This window comes from Centropristis striata, chromosome 12 (assembly GCF_030273125.1).
Source record: "Centropristis striata isolate RG_2023a ecotype Rhode Island chromosome 12, C.striata_1.0, whole genome shotgun sequence".
NCBI lineage: Eukaryota > Metazoa > Chordata > Actinopteri > Perciformes > Serranidae > Centropristis > Centropristis striata.
The window spans coordinates 20,516,740-20,532,908 of record NC_081528.1 but is presented as its reverse complement, the minus strand read 5'-3'; the positions used below and the strand labels follow the sequence as shown (position 1 = coordinate 20,532,908).

Here is a 16,169-nt window from a genome sequence, read left to right as displayed (position 1 = left end):
GAGAACTGAACTGTTTGTTTTAGAATTGATTTTTAGATTTTACTGATCACGTCAGGGGCTGGCTCCAAGTTACATTTCAGAGAGATATTGACACCTCATGAGCTGGCCTTAGGTCCTCGGGTCCCTTCTGGCTGTTCCAGAGTCCAGGCTTTAAACTAAAGGTGATATGGTGTTTACCATCAGGGCCCCTCGACTCTGGAGCACCCTGCCTGAGGACCTAAGGCTCGCTGAATCACTGAATTCTTTTAAGTCACTTCTCAAAACACATTTTTACAGACATTCAATTGAATGAGTTTTATTCATGCTTGTTCTGTCAAAGCATGACAAACTTTCACATTCGAAAGCCTATGCAACACTCATATTACTTTCTAGCTTTCCACTTTTTAATACATTTGAAGTAGAGAGACAGCACAGTGTTTTTTACACTGACTCTACCCACAGCAGTCGAGCTGCAGTTTCTGCTGGGGTACGGCAACATCACTTGGATAAACCACATGCAAAATGCCATAACTGATGATGATTACTTTTGCTTATAAATGCTAATGCTTGTTTAAAAAATTCAGATGTCGTTGCATGGCAAATATTTCTGAAATGTATATCTTATTGATATATCGGTGGAGGACGTGTCCACCCCAACATACATTATGATTACTGCCTTGCATAAAACCTTTAATCCTTTTTTTTAAATGCTGAAATGAAACACAACTGTTCTTGACAAATGTTTATATTTATTTAATATCTATAAATTCAGAAAAAGGTAGATAATGACTAAAAAATTCACATCAGAAGGTGGACCACATTGCTACTAACCAGAATATGATATAACATTATGCAGAATGGATCCACTCAGATTCTTTTATATATTCTAAATAAATTAAAGGTTGAAACACATAATATAACTGTGTGTGTGTGTGTGTGTGTGTGTGTGTGTGTGTGTGTTATAATCTACAGTCATGGAAGGAAATGATTAGACCACCCTTGTTTTCTCTAATTCCTTGTTCATGTGTTATTGTATCAATCATCAAGAAAAAAACATGTTAAATGTCTAAATATCAGCTCTTAAATTAAACTCCTATGAGCTAGTTTTGTTGTTATCATTATATTTGTCCAAACAAATGTACCTTTAGTTGTACCAGGCATTAAAATGAACAAGAAATTGAAAAAAACAATGGCCTAATATTTTTTTCCATGACTGTATGTTCCTCTCTCCCTGACCCTGTGCTCACTTTGCTCCTTGATAATGGTCTGTACTCTCGACAGGTTCCTTCAGAGGCTGAGGTTTCTCCAGGCTGAACATGAGCGTGGGCTCCCTGCTCATTGGCTCAGGGTGGTGCCAGCATCCATTCATAGATGGGGCACTTGGTGGAGCACTTGGTGGAGCACTTGCAAATGGGTGCACCATCTCCTGGTGAGGAGGTGGAGTGAGGCAGAACTCCTCTTTCTCCTGCTGCTGCAGGTGTCTGAGGATGGCTTTGGACAGGTAGTGAGGGTCGTCCCCGAGTTCATCTAGAAGAAGAAGAAGAAGACATGAAGCCTCATCACTTATTCCTTTTCAAGATGTTTTTAAGATAGTCATAATCTAATACTTTTATTAAAATGACATGATGGAGTTTCTTACTGCCAGAACAAATATAAAAGCAGTGGTGGAATGCAACTAAGTACATTTACTCAAGTACTGTACTTAAGTACAATTCTGAGGTACTTGTACTTTACTTGAGTATTCCCATTCTATGTAACTTTATACTACTTCAGTACATTAAGAGGCAAATATTGTACCTTTTACTCCACTACAGTTACTTTACAGGTCGAGATTTAACATTATAAATATTAAGTCACTAGATGTTTTCTTTAAATTAAACCTCAAAACAGTATATTAAGTAGTGAAAATGAGCTCTACTTTTAGAAAATTGAAATGCATCAATAATAATCCAATAATATATTTGGAATATGTAGAATATAACACTGTAAATTGGTCCATTCTGCATAATGAGTAATTTTACATTTGATATTTTAAGTACATTTTGATGCTGATACTTTTGTACTTTTACTTCAGTAAGTTTTGAATGCAGGACTTTTACTTGTAGTGGAGTCATTTCACAGTGTGTATTAGTACTTTTACTTAACCCTATAAAGCCTGAACTATGAAATAATTGCCAGAAAATTCTATTTTTTTTAACCTGCTGACAAATTAAAATAATAAATAAATAAATAAATATCAATTTGCATACATGAATTCTAATTTCATCATTTCATATCATATTTGTTACATCGGGTTACACAAGGTTACTGTTAATACCTGCTGTATCGAATTTTAAACACACATTTTCAATACAGTTTTACTATAAATTAAGTTATGAAATGTCAATTAATTTTACATTGCAGTCCATTTCATATTCTTATTGGAGTATCAGTAACAATTTGAAAAGTTTTTCTTATCTTAACTTTTTCAAAATTGACAAAAATGACATGTGGGTCACTGACATAGGTCACTGATTGACGGCAGCCATATTGGATGTCTCAAGTGGAGGCCCCCTGGTGCATTACTGATTCCAAGTGGATTATCCAGGTACTGCATATATCTGATTGTATACATCAAGAAATATCACACTGATGATGTAGAGGTCTAAAAAATTGTGTATCAAGTATGATACACTTGGTTTTACGGCTAAGTAAGAGATCTGAATACTTCTTCCACCACTGATAAAAGTTCACATGAGGACAGAGATAACTGGACCAAAGCCAGACAAGTTCCCCACAGTGATCCTCTGACCTTCATCTTTCATTTCAGTTACACACTGTGCAGCATGAGGTGGCTGTGCATCAACAAAACCTTTTTTAAAAACATAAATTGCAAAAGAATCCATAAATACACAAATCCTGATTGTCAATCCTTGTGGGGGAAGCGGATAAGCTAAAAGCTGAAATCCTCCTAAAAGCAGTCTGTCTCATGCTGCGAGGTGTGTACAAAGTTCACACACACACACACACACACACACACACACACGCACACACACACACACACACACACACACACACACACACACACACACACACACTTGTACTTCTATCTTTGTGAGGGCCCTCATTGGAATAATTCATTTTTCATTAGTTTTAGTTTTAAATTCGTTGTAAATTTTTTATTTTCAAATTCAGTTAGTTTATATTCATTTTAATTATTTAATTAAATCAATTAAGTGATTTGCTAGTTTTAGTTTAGTTTTTATTAGTTTTAGTGTTAGTTTTAGTTGTTTTTTTTAAAAATGGGTATTTGTTGGGTTGGACATTAAAAGAGGTCACAGTAAATTTTGCCTTTATTTCATCATTATGTATGAAAAAAATTGACAAAGACGAAAACGAAGGACATTTTCACTATAATTTTAGTTAGTTTTTGTTAGTTTTGTAACCACAAAATACAGTTTCAGTAATTATCTTTTTTTTCAAACTCTCACTTTTATTTCAGTTAACGAAAATGTTTTTTCAATTCTAGTTTTTGTTATTTCATTTCGATTTCGTTAACTATAATAACCTTGTTCCCTAGCCCCTAACCCTAACATAAACCTAATGTGACCTTTACCCTAAAACAAAGTCTGAAATCTCTGAAAGCTTTTAAAGAAGTGAGGACCGGCCGAAATGTCCTCACTTTGCAAAAATGTCCTCACTCTGTTGGTCAAAAACGTGTTCCGGTCCTCACTTTGTTGGAAGTACAAGAACAGACACACACACACACACACACACACACTTGGCTTGTCTCCCTACCATTGAGCAGGATGAGTGTGTAGTGGTTGCGACACTCCAGCGAGCCCTCCAGTACGTCCTGCAGGGTCTTGTAGAAGAGCAGGACCTGCTGTCTGCGCTCAGGCTCCCCGAAACCTGCGCTGCTCTCCTGGGACATCTTGTACATCGTCAGCAGGGGTGTTGCATACTCCACCACACACTGACGACCCTGTTTACACACACACACACACACACACACACACACACACACACACACACACACACACACACACACACGGATAGACAAAACAGACACTCAGAGATACATTACATGGACAAATAATCCTTTAAAAGCTGGTGGAACTCTGGCACCACAAATGTCTAATTACAGTGTTTTACGTGTAGATGGAGCTGTGACTGTGTTGTGCTGACTGAGCTCTCTGCTGCTGAATTCTCAGCTTTAACCAGCAGGTGGTACTCAAGCTGTGCTATGGAAACAGCATGCTGGTGGGGACGTACTGTACTTTGTAAGTGTTTTTTTTCTTCTCTGTATCTCAAAGTATAAATCACCTGTGTTAAAAAAGGAATCACAAGTCTCTTGCACTCTCTAATTTTGTACATTTATACTAGTTTTTAACTTTATTCTATTCTATCTAATCTATCTATCTATCTATCTATCTATCTATCTATCTATCTATCTATCTATCTATCTATCTCTATCTATCTATCTATCTATCTATCTATCTATCTATCTATCTATCTATCTATCTATCTATCTATCTATCTATCTATCTATCTATCTATCTATCTATCTATCTCTATCTATCTATCTATCTATCTATCTATCTATCTATCTATATCTAAAACCTTTTTATCCTCCTTGGCTTTTTACTTTTTACTCTTGTATTTGCTTTTTTACTTTAACTCTGTTTTAAATTCAGTTTTATTATTATTATTTTATTGTTTTTTTATTATTTTATTGTTTTCATTGTTTTTTATTTATTACTATATTTGTGTATGATTTTATTGTATTTTAATAACTGTACAGCACTTTGGTCAACTGAGGTTGTTTTTAAATGTGCTCTATAAATAAGCTTTGACTTGACTTGACAAAAAAAAAAAATAATAATTTTACAGTGTATTGTTCAGAGTAACAATAATTCTAATCAATAAAGTCTTAAGCACAAAGAAAAGCATACTATGTTCAGTCTAGTCACAAAAATTAGTTTGAACGTCAGACTAGGACAACTTTTATCAGTTTTCATTAGTGTTAGTGTTGCAATACAACAATGTAAAAATATTTCACGTAAAGTAAAAGTACAGAAGTGTAATCTAAGTAATAGTGATAAATCACCGTTCTAAATATAGCATACACTTAAACCGATCTTGTTGCTAAATTTAGCATATTTTCAGCACTTCACCACGCTGTCACACAGACCTGAAAAGGAAGCCGTTATCTGTCCTCACCAGACTACTGTGGAACACAAAAACAATAATTTTACCCTGCTGGTCTACCGCTGCCTCAGTTGGTTAGTCTGCTTGTGTTATTGTGTTTTGGTGAAACTAAACTTTAAAAAACACAAACAACATAACAGATGGAGACAGCAGAAGACCACCAATTATTGAGTTCTGGCAGGTAAAATTATTGTTTTTGTCAATGGAGTCTGGTGGCTTTGAAGAGAGCAAAGATAACTTAAACAGTGATGTCTCAAGGCAAGGTGAAGTGGTGAAATATTCTAAATATAGCAAACACTTAACCCCCCATTATTACTCATTCTTTGTTACCCATTCTCTTGTTGCTTATGTCTCTTAGACATATTTATATGTACAGTCATGGAAAATGAGAATGAATGAAAATTATTAGACCCTTGTTTTCTTCAATTTCTTGTTCATTTTAATGTCTGGTACAGCTAAAGGTACATTTGTTAGGACAAATATAATGAAAACAACAAAAATAGCTCATAAGAGTTTAATTTAAGAGCTGATATATTTTCCATGGTTTTCTTGACATAACCAAAATCATTATCAAGAAAACCATGGAAAATGTCTAGATATCAGCTCTTAAATCAAACTATTATGAGCTATTTTTGTTGTTATCATTATATTTGTCCAAACAAATGTACATTTAGTTGTACCAGGCATTAAAATGAACAATAAATTGAAGAAAACAAGGTTGGTCTAATGATTATGTATATTAGACCTACATACTGTACACTGATTTCCACACTTTCTACAAAATGTATGTTTGGTTAATAAAAACTTTATATGTAGCTATTGAAACAAGTTTACCGGTAATTGTACACTAATATTATATTGCATATATGCTTCTGTAAAACCAACCCGGTACACTTCAATAAATCACAACTACCCATTAAGTACTGTTTACTGGAGTAAATGTCACCTTATTCTGTAAAATAAACATCATCCTTGTAAACACTTTGATATAATTGGTGGCTATTTCTGGTCCCACACGAAGCTCAGACTGCTTTCATGCATCCCGAACTTCCTTTCTGTTCAACTAAACTACAGGGGTGGTTTTGAGTACAATCACTGTTAGATTTGCTACATCAAACATATTGAATATGGAGCACACTGACGTGCTATCATGAAATATTGAAGGAAATATACTGAAACAAACCCCTTGAGCCTGTCACTTTACTGTGACTCTCTGTATGTGTGTGTGTGTGTGTGTGTGTGTGTGTTTGTGTGTGTGTGTGTGTGTGTGTGTGTGTGTCTGTGTGTGTGTGCGCGTTTGTGTGGTGTGTTTCTGTGTTTATCTCTCTGTCTCTGTGTGTGTGTGTGTGTGTGTGTGTCTGTCTGTCTCTCTCTCTCTCTCTCTCTCTCTCTCTCTCAGTCTTTACAAATCTGATCAAAGGAGAAAATGTCAGTCACACTAAAGTCTTTCAACTCACACTGGCATTAACACACCAAGTTGACTTACAGCACAAGTAGCTCAGTGGCTCAGTGGCATTCAAATTGCAGGTTTTCTGATTACCTTATTTCATGTTGACTGAATATATGATGACTGTACAGCTGACAGACAGCTCTGAATATAATCTGCTACAGATGATCTGCTTTAAATGTGAAGGGTAACTACATCAGCTTGCAATTCAGTGTAAGGTCTGTAACCCATTGGCAATCTAACTGCAGACTTTTTTTTGCTGTTTTTCCTTCTTTCAGAGGCTGTAGTGGGCTCAATTTTAAGAAAGAAGATCTAAGGAATCCATTGGTGCCAAGCAGTAATTAATGAAGTCATTAGAGATGTATGATCAGAACAACTTGCACAGTGTATATGAACCTTCAGATCCCCAGCTCTCACATGGTGTACACTACTTCTTTGTGGCATTTATTGTTGACCTGCTATCTCCCCCTAAAAATCTACTGCCCACAAAGGAGGCTGGCTGATAAGAGGATAATTTAAAAATAATTCAGGTATAAAGGTAGACCTGTCTGGGGGGCAATTTGGGATATTTTTCACACACCTTTGACTTTTTTTTTAAAAATAGTTTTAAAAAGTAAAAAAAAATTCATAAAAAAAACAAAACTAAAAAACTAAAATATTTTTTAAATAATCAACTTCATGTAAAACCATTGTATTTCATAGGTAGGACTTTCCAATGTACATAAAAATGTTTTAATGTGCATTTTTTAAAATGAAAAACGAGTGAATTATCCTCATTGAACCATGATCTATGAGAGGTAAAGAACACCATTACACTAAATATTGGTTAAATGGTTAGTAATGGAGTTATTAATGTAAATAATAATATAAACAATGTTCATTGGGATTATTTGGTTTCTGACACTTTTGGATAATGAAACATGCCCCGGGTCTAATTACTGCTGTTGCTGAGAAACAAACATAACAAGAGGATTAAAAGAGTACAAAGAATTGACGGTTGGCACACTATCATCTTACTGTCTAAATCTACCAGCATTATTTACATTTACATTTAGTCATTTATCAGATGCTTTTATCCAAAGCGACTTACAGAAAAAGGGAAACAAACAAGGTATAGTGTGATAAGAGCCGTTAGTGCAGCAATAAGGTCTAGTGATAATTCTATAAGGAGTAGAGTTGTGGTGTGGTGCTAGGAGAGAAGGTCCTCTCTGAGGAGCTGGGTCTTCAGAGGTTTTTAAAGGTAGAGAGGGACGCCCTGCTCTGGTACAACAAACACAAAGAGGTTGGATTGCCTTGGACCAACAAGTGGCAGAGCCAGACGTTGTTCATTGGAAGAGCGCAGGTCATGTCTGAATCAGGGCGTTTAAAGTAGGTTGGTGCAGTACCAGAGACAACTTTGTAGGCCAGCATTTGAATTTGAATTTGCATTATAATGTGAAACTATTGTTCCACAGCTCCTCCTACCTTCCCATGCTCGTCCTGGACTCTGTAGACGCTGTGCTTGTAGACCCGCCCCCGGACTCCAGCCCTGTTTATCTCAGTGTTGGGGAGGTTGTCATAGAACTGGATGTTGTTGTCCTCTTCCTCCAGCTTGTGAGAAATATTGGCATTGAGAGGAATGAGGATGAGGAGCTTCCTGGAGCCACGACCCCAGGAGGAGCTGCCGGACTGGTGGCTGGCACGAAACGCTGCGATGGACTCCTCCAAACCTGAATGGACACAAACACAAACACACACACACACACACACACACACACACACACACACACACACACACACACACACATTAATTCAGATCTCCAGAGACAATACAGTGCAGGAAAGGACAGCAAATATGGTAGTGCAGCATAAATAAGAAAAATAAATAAAATAAAGTTATCTTAAAATGGGCAGTTTCAGTGGTTGGATGTAACTAAGTACATTTACTCAAGTACTGTAGCCTACTGGTAAAGTAAAATTTTGACGTACTTGTACTTTACTTGAGTATTTCCATTTATCTGTAACTTTATACTTCAACTCCACTAAATTTTAAGGCAAATATTGGACTTTTTACTTCACTACATTTAGCTGACAGTTTTAGTTACTTTAGTAAAAAAGTATAAAGTATGAAAACATTATACATTTAAAATTATTATGCATTTTTATTAATTAAACCACATAAAAGTATATTAAGTAGTTAAAATGAGCCCTACCTTGACAGCAGTGATTTAAAGCTTACATAAATGCATCAATAATAATAATGCAATTACTGTAAATATCTGGACAATCTGAGTGGCTCCATTCTGCATAACGAGTACTTTTACTTTTGATACTTTAAGTACATTCTGATGCTGATACTTTTGTACTTTTATTTCAGTAAGTTTTGAATGCAGGACTTTTACTGTAGTGGAGTTATACACTGTGTGCCTCACAATACACTGTAAAAAAACACACATAATGTAAAAAAAAAAAGAAAAAAACTATTTATTTAATTTACAGTAAATTACCGGCAGCTGTGGTTGCCATAACTTCACCGTAAAAAATACAGTGAGAGGGTTTTCTACTGGAAATTCAAATGTAAAAATATAATTTAGACTGAGTACTCCCTTATTTTTTTAGGGTATTTGTGTCTTTGTATGTCGCAAGGATGATATATGGTATTTCTCCTCTAATAACAAGAAAAAAACTGTGTGTTTTCTACAGTTTAAAGTTTTCTACTATTCCTTGATATATGGTAATTAAAATCGTCTACTACACTGATATTCAATTTTTATTTTTACGCCCTATTTTTGATGCAATTTGACATTGTTTAACTGTAATTTCTACAAAAAATTTTTAGGTAGGTAGGTAGGTAGGTTTCAGAAATATTGAGAGAATATAAAAAAACTGTTGAGACTAGATAGATAGATAGATAGATAGATAGATAGATAGATAGATAGATAGATAGATAGATAGATAGATAGATAGATAGATAGATAGATAGATAGATAGATAGATAGATAGATAGATAGATACATTTTTTGTGGTTTTATTGAGGAAAATTTTGCCTTTAAGGGTTTGTGTGTCTGTATTTTGCCAACACAATTTATTACAGACTTATTATATAACCTGGGGTTGAACTTCCAAAATGAAAAAAAAGCAAAAGAAAACAAAAGCTCACAGCCATGCCATGCGCATTACCCAGTGCACGAGGCACAAGGGTTAAATTGATTTTCTGATAACTAGTATTCAAATGATCACTGAGGTGTGTGTTTGATGTTACTGACGTGGCAGCACCAGCTGCAGGTAGCCCAGGTAGAAGGACCAGGCCAGGCCGTGAGCCACGTTCATCTTCCTCCCCTCACAGATGTCTGACACCTCCACCTCAGACGGACCCTGCACACCAAGCACAGAAACAGGATGTCACAACACCTCACCTCTGCTCAGGACACCTATGGGAAGGTGTCAGGCAGAAGAAAAGGGCATCCCTGCACTCCAGCTGCCCTCTTCTTTGTGGGATGAACACATTTTCAGATATAATTCAGGGCAAAAGCAGTCGACAGAGAGAGCTAAACCCAGGCTTGAGCTGTTTTATCTTTAATGCTGCCACTTTCTGTAAGTAGTGTGAGGGAACAATGAGCTTTGTTCAGTTATAGAGCAATTCTTTGAGGACAGCTATGGTCATTCCTGCTGATGAAGACGTATTTTGAGCCTATTTTTACTCCAGAAATGCCATATCAATTACAATCAACTGATGCTTCGGGACGTGTTCTCACATAGGCACTGTTCTGTCTGAAGTGTAGTGCTCTTGTGCTAAGACACATTTTCACTCCTACCGCAGTGCTCTGAGCTGTAACAGTAGAGTGAGCTCTCAGATGATGACCTTTCTGACGAAATTAATTATCTAAATTAATCAGGATTGCAACAAGAGGCAGAGAGAGTGATTCCCTCTTTGACATCTTTCCAGTTGTTCAGAACAGAAGGTGCAGAGAAAATTTACTTGTAAAGACATTGGTTTAAAGTTTAGAGTTCCCCTTTACAGTAAATTTACAGAGTACTTGTTTTACTATGTGATATTAAACAAAAGTTAGTCTTATCTTGCCAGTGCCAGCAACATGCTATCACTGTAACAAATTGCTGTGTATTGGTGGATTTACAACAGTATCCTACTGTATTTTTTAATCATTGTTAAATATTCATCCCTCACATGTAAATTAACAGTTAAATCGGTCAATTAGCAATTACAGTAGATAACTAACAGAAATGTGATGATCGTTACAGAACCAGCTGCGGCCCACCCAGTGACTCTTTTTCTTCAGATTTTGGACATTTCAAAATGTTTGTGTTTTTCTGTTATTTCTGGAAAAAATCAACAGACTATAATAAGTCCGTTTTGAGGGTATCAAGGTATTTAAAAATGTTATGATTTCTTCATGAAAATTTTTGACATGCTATGATATGACCTTTTTTTTTCAAAATTTCAAATTTCGGACATCTCAGAATATGGCCTTTTTCTGTTATTTTTGGAAAAAATATACAACTACATGTATCAACAGACTATAATAAGACCATTTTGAGAGTGTTGGAACATTTAAAAATTTCATGACTTTTTTAATAAAAAAAAATATTCATGCGTATGACTTTTTTTTTCAAATTTCAAAATTTGGTCATCTCAAAATATGGTGTTTTTCTGTTATTTCTGGAAAAGCCACCCTACTTCATGTATCAACAGACTATAATTAGACCATTGTGAGAGTATCGGGCCATTTAAAAAATGTTTTTCGGGTTGCTAATATACATTTAGCCGTCCATTGTACGTTATTGTTTAGCTTCCTATGGATAAATACATCCGAACTATCCCTTTAATGTGTTGTGAGCAGATAATTGTTAGCTAGTGTGTTGTTATCTGAGGTTTATGGCTAACACATGCTACTTGTGCTAGCAACAAATCAGTGTTAGCTTGCTTCAGGGGTTTTTCTTGAGTATGTGGTAGAGGTTTTGGTACTTGTATGAACAATTCTTGCTCCTGAGTTCCCCTGTCACTGAATGAATCAGAAACCTTTAGCTGTGAAGATCCCCTAACTTTTAGCTAGTAGCTCAACTGTAAGTAACAGGACTTTACTTCCCCCATTTAAAGCCTATGAAAAAACAGCAAAAGACACAGAAAGTATCAGGGCGTTATGATACCCACTGCAAGGTCTAATGATAATTTAAGGTGAAGACTGCGTTCCATTAGCCTGGCTAACACCAGACCAAATCTCATTGGAGATTAGGTCTGGACACCTGCTGTTTATTTCTCCGTAGAGGAGGTGTGGTTTACGATCCTCCAGAGCCGTTTATTGGACGCTTAGAATGTCTATCAAAAGCGTCTGTAGGTAGCTCTTAGCCAATCAGATCAGTTATACCAGATGACGTAGTAGAGCAACAGAGATGGATGTTTGTTGTGTGTGTGTCTGTGAGAGAGTGTTGCTTGCTGCTCTGCTTCTCCAGTTCTCGCTTTCTGCAAGATTATTTATTTTCACGCTTTATTCCCCCTCATGTCATTCTGCCACACACATCCACTGATTTTATGGGCAATAAACAAGCTGCTGCGGGCCTCTCGGCGGCTCCGCTGTCCGCGGTAGCGAGGCTATTAGCCGCTAGTGACGCTAATAGCTATTAGCCGCTAATAGCTATTAGCCGCTAGTGGCGCTAATAGCCGCTAGCGACGCTAATAGCCCCGCTACCAAAACGCCGGTGATCTCAGCGGAGCCGCTGAGAGACCTTTCGCCTTTCAACTTTCGCTCTAAACTATTTAAAACACCATCTGCAGCTATAGAGAGTTTCGCGTCTGCAGCAGCCATGTTGGATCCGGAAAGCCTCCAAGTGCCGAGTAGTACGCGTCATCGTCTCACCGTCCCTCCCCGCTCTGTGATTGGATCCCTAAAACAGGGCTACGAAACTGGCTTAGTTTCCAGACCGTCTGGAGGTTCGAAAATAAATTCGAGCGCGCAAGGCAGTCTGGGTATACCCAGGCTAGCGTTCCATAGGAATGTCACCCAACTTTTTTTTTACAAACTTCACTGTGTGTACTGATAAAAGACTCGATAAAGATTGTGAACAATACTGTGATATGAGGTGTTGTACAAACACTGACCCCTCGTTTCTGACTGTGTGTGACAGTATTGAGCGTTCACCTTCTCAAAACTCTCTTTGATTACTTTTTGCCCATGGCCACATCACAGGAAGTGAACCAGAAACTGAATAACACTGCTAAATTACTTATATAGAGTATTTCTTTAAGTCCTTAAAATGACCAAAGTATACACAAGGTTGAGATGCCCCAGATGTCCACTCTTTCCAGCTACACGTTTCCTAACCTGTCATCTAGTCCTGTACTTACCAGGGATAATTGTTACATTCAGAGATGTCTACCTGCTTATTAAAAGAGGGATGTACCAGTGCTGTTGTATGTTGTAGCATGCTAAATATGAATTACTGTGAATTACCAAAGTATGTTGTGTATTTCATGCAGTAGAATGTAACTAAGTATATTTACTCAAGTACTGTGCTTACTGTGCACATTCAGCCATTGAAACTCTCCTGCAAGCCTTCGATAAACTCTAATTCTCTCCTCAATCTAAAATTAGTCCTCAATTCAGACTAAACCAAATACATGATATTTTCAAGAGCCAGGCATATTGCAGAAGATGGTCTACATATCACCACTTTAACAGGTCACAGCATTGAAAGGGTTTCACAATACAAATATCTGGGTGTCTGGTTAGATCAAAAACTCACATTCAAATTTCACATTGACATACTTACAAGTAAATTAAAACAAAAAATTGGATACTTGTACAGAAACAAAACAAACTTCCCTCTGTTCTGTAAGAATCAGATCATTCAGGCTGTCTTTTTATCAGTTCTGGATTATGCTGATGTTATCTATAGACATGCTTCTGCCTCCACTCTCACCTCACTGGACTCTGTTTATCACTCTGCACTCAGATTCATCACTGGTGACAGTTACTCCACCCATCATTACATGCTATACAACACCTCAGCACTTTATTAAACTGGTCACATAGTAATTATCCAATCATTATTATCTAGCAATTGCTTAATGCTCAATGTTCCCCAGACAAATACTGAATTTGGAAAAACTGCTTTCAGTTTTTCTGCTGGGCCAGTTTAAAACCATGATAACCAACAACTCTGCCTTTCACTGCAACTGTTTTAAATGTTTTTGCATGTTTTTTGTCTGTGCTGTTCTCTGTTTTCTCTGTACTCTCGACATCATTGTAAATGAGGGTTTGCCCTCAATGATTCCTCGAGAAATAAATAAAGGATAAATGAAGTACAATTTTGAGTCTTTTTACTCCACTACATGTAGCTGACAGCTTAAGTTACTTTCCAGGTAAAGATTTAACTTGAAAAAACATCAACAATTTCAAGTGATAGGGCGTTTTTTAAATTAAACCTCTTAACAGCATATTAAGTAGTTAAAATTAGCCCTGTCTTTACAAAATTAAAGCACTTACATAAATGCATCGATACAAATCATATAATAATATATTTAGAATATATAAAGAAATCTGAGTGGGTTCATTCTGCATAACGAGTACTTTTACATTTTGATGCTGATACTTTTGTAATTTTACTTCAGTAAGTTTTTAATACAGGACTTTTACTTGTAGTGGAGTAATTTCATAGTGTGGTAAACTCAAGTAAAGGATCTAAATACTTTTTTCCACCACTTCACTAAGAGATGTGTCCGTGTTTATTCAAAAGGCTGTACCAGTGTTGTTGTATGTTGTAGCATGCTAAATATGAATTACTCTGAATTACCAAAGTATGTTGTGTATTTCACCTTCAAAGGTGTAAATAAATGTGAATGGAAAGGCTGGAAGGACCATATACAGAATCAATCTAAAAAAGGAGTGTATCTGATCCTTTTGAACACATCTGCCTTGATATGTACAAAGGATTCTTTTTTGTGTTTGTACTGCAGAGGAAGACAGAGAACCGCAGGGAAACAAAGACAGTGGTGTTTGTTTGACAGGTGTGGACCTCACCAGGACTCCCAGGCTTTTGAACAACGCATAGAGAGCCGAGGCCAGGAAGAGGAGTTTCCAGCTTTGGCCCTGGTGGGGCAGAGGGTTTCCAGCCAGGTGGAGCAGAAGGCCTGCCAGCCCCGCAGCCAGCAGGGTCTTCCCCCCCAAACCACAGGCTGGCAGCACATGGCTCAGCAGCCCTCTGCCTCGGTACCTGGTGAAAACACAGACCATACTGTTGACCTTGTTTCACTATCACCATTTTACAGTTATTAATCTTACATCACCACAAACTTATGTATTTCTTTGTCGCTACGCATCCTGCAAACAGCTGTGTTTAAAAATAAAAATAGAATTAAAAATAATTTGTGTCCTTCTTTCGTTCACTCTAAAACAAATGCACACCAGATCAAGATATTTACGACACAAGGCGGTGGTGCTCGTGAAAATACTACCACTTTTGTCCACAGGGGGCGCCAGAATCAAGACAAAATACACATTTCTTATCGTTGCTTTAACCCTTCTGTTATGTTGTGGGGCAATTTGAACCATTTCAACGTTTAAAAATATATTTTTTCAAATGGATAAAAGTGTTTTTTCATGAAAAAGAAAAATTGTAAAAATTTAAATTTAAATTTAAAAACATCAATGTCATGTAAAACTATTGTATTTTATGTGTAGGTCTTTATAATGTACGTTAAAAAAGTCTAACATGGATTTTTTTAAGGAAAAACGAGTGAATTCTCCTCATTGAACTATGATCTGTGAGAGGTAAAGAACACCATTGCACAAAATATTGATTGAAATGTTCAGCAATGGATTAAATGAAATATAAACAATGTTTATTGGAATTTTTTAGATTCTGACACTTTTGGATAATTAAACATGCCCCGGGTCAAACTGACCCACAAACATTATTGCTGTCGCTGAGAAACAAACATAACAGAAGTGTTAATAAAACCTTATGTTCTATGTCAGACAAGACAGCAAAGATTAAAATTCAAAACGTTGCATTGTGTGTAATTATGTCTTCAAAAAACTCTCCTCACACTCCAACTAACACAGACACAACTTCCCCTTTTTTCTCACCTGGTATTTGCATGGTAAAGCATCTCCTCCGCTAGCAGACAGATCGCATGCAGTAATGGACCAAGCGTCAACATGAGAATTATCATGGCAACCCATCCAAATACTTTTTCAGGAGAAACACACGTGACGCCTCCTATTGCTATGGCAGCCAGCACCCCAGCACACACCTTAGGCAAAGACCCACGAGGCCGAGGGACGAGAGCTTCATGATCCTGGGGGCAATGCATCTGTCAGGGGTCAGCCAGAGGGGAGGTCAGGGAGCGCCAGGTCACACAGAAAACTGCTCTACTCCACTACATTTTTAGGCAAATATTGTACTTTTTTTTCAACTACATTTAGCTGACAGCTTTAGTTACTTTTCTGGTCGAGATTTAACATAAAACATATGATCAATTTAAAGTGATTAGACTTTTTTTAATTATCAAATTAAACCTCATAAGAGTTTATTGAGTAGTTAAAATCAGCCTTAT

General features: G+C 36.7%; 1 protein-coding gene across 1 annotated transcript; it reads right to left on the bottom strand.

Moving 5' to 3' along the window:
• Positions 1 to 716: 716 nt before the first annotated feature.
• sting1 (stimulator of interferon response cGAMP interactor 1) lies at positions 717 to 15,926 on the bottom strand. Its single transcript, XM_059346028.1, has 6 exons — positions 15,700 to 15,926; positions 14,632 to 14,824; positions 9,862 to 9,970; positions 8,081 to 8,325; positions 3,757 to 3,943; positions 717 to 1,506 (listed from the first exon to the last, which is right to left on the bottom strand). Exons 1-6 carry the CDS (start codon positions 15,924 to 15,926, stop codon positions 1,223 to 1,225), a joined length of 1,245 nt encoding a protein of 414 aa, XP_059202011.1. The 3' UTR covers positions 717 to 1,222.
• Positions 15,927 to 16,169: the final 243 nt, after the last annotated feature.

What these genes read in the sequence shown, in the direction of transcription:
- sting1 (XM_059346028.1), bottom strand. Translation starts at nt 15,926, where the DNA reads ATGCATTGCCCCCAGGATCATGAAGCTCTCGTCCCTCGGCCTCGTGGG. An exon ending in CTTTACCATGCAAATACCAG is followed by an intron (nt 14,825 to 15,699) that starts GTGAGAAAAAAG and finishes TGTTTTCACCAG; the next exon opens with GTACCGAGGCAGAGGGCTGC. An exon ending in CACACTCATCCTGCTCAATG is followed by an intron (nt 1,507 to 3,756) that starts GTAGGGAGACAA and finishes TTCTTCTTCTAG; the next exon opens with ATGAACTCGGGGACGACCCT.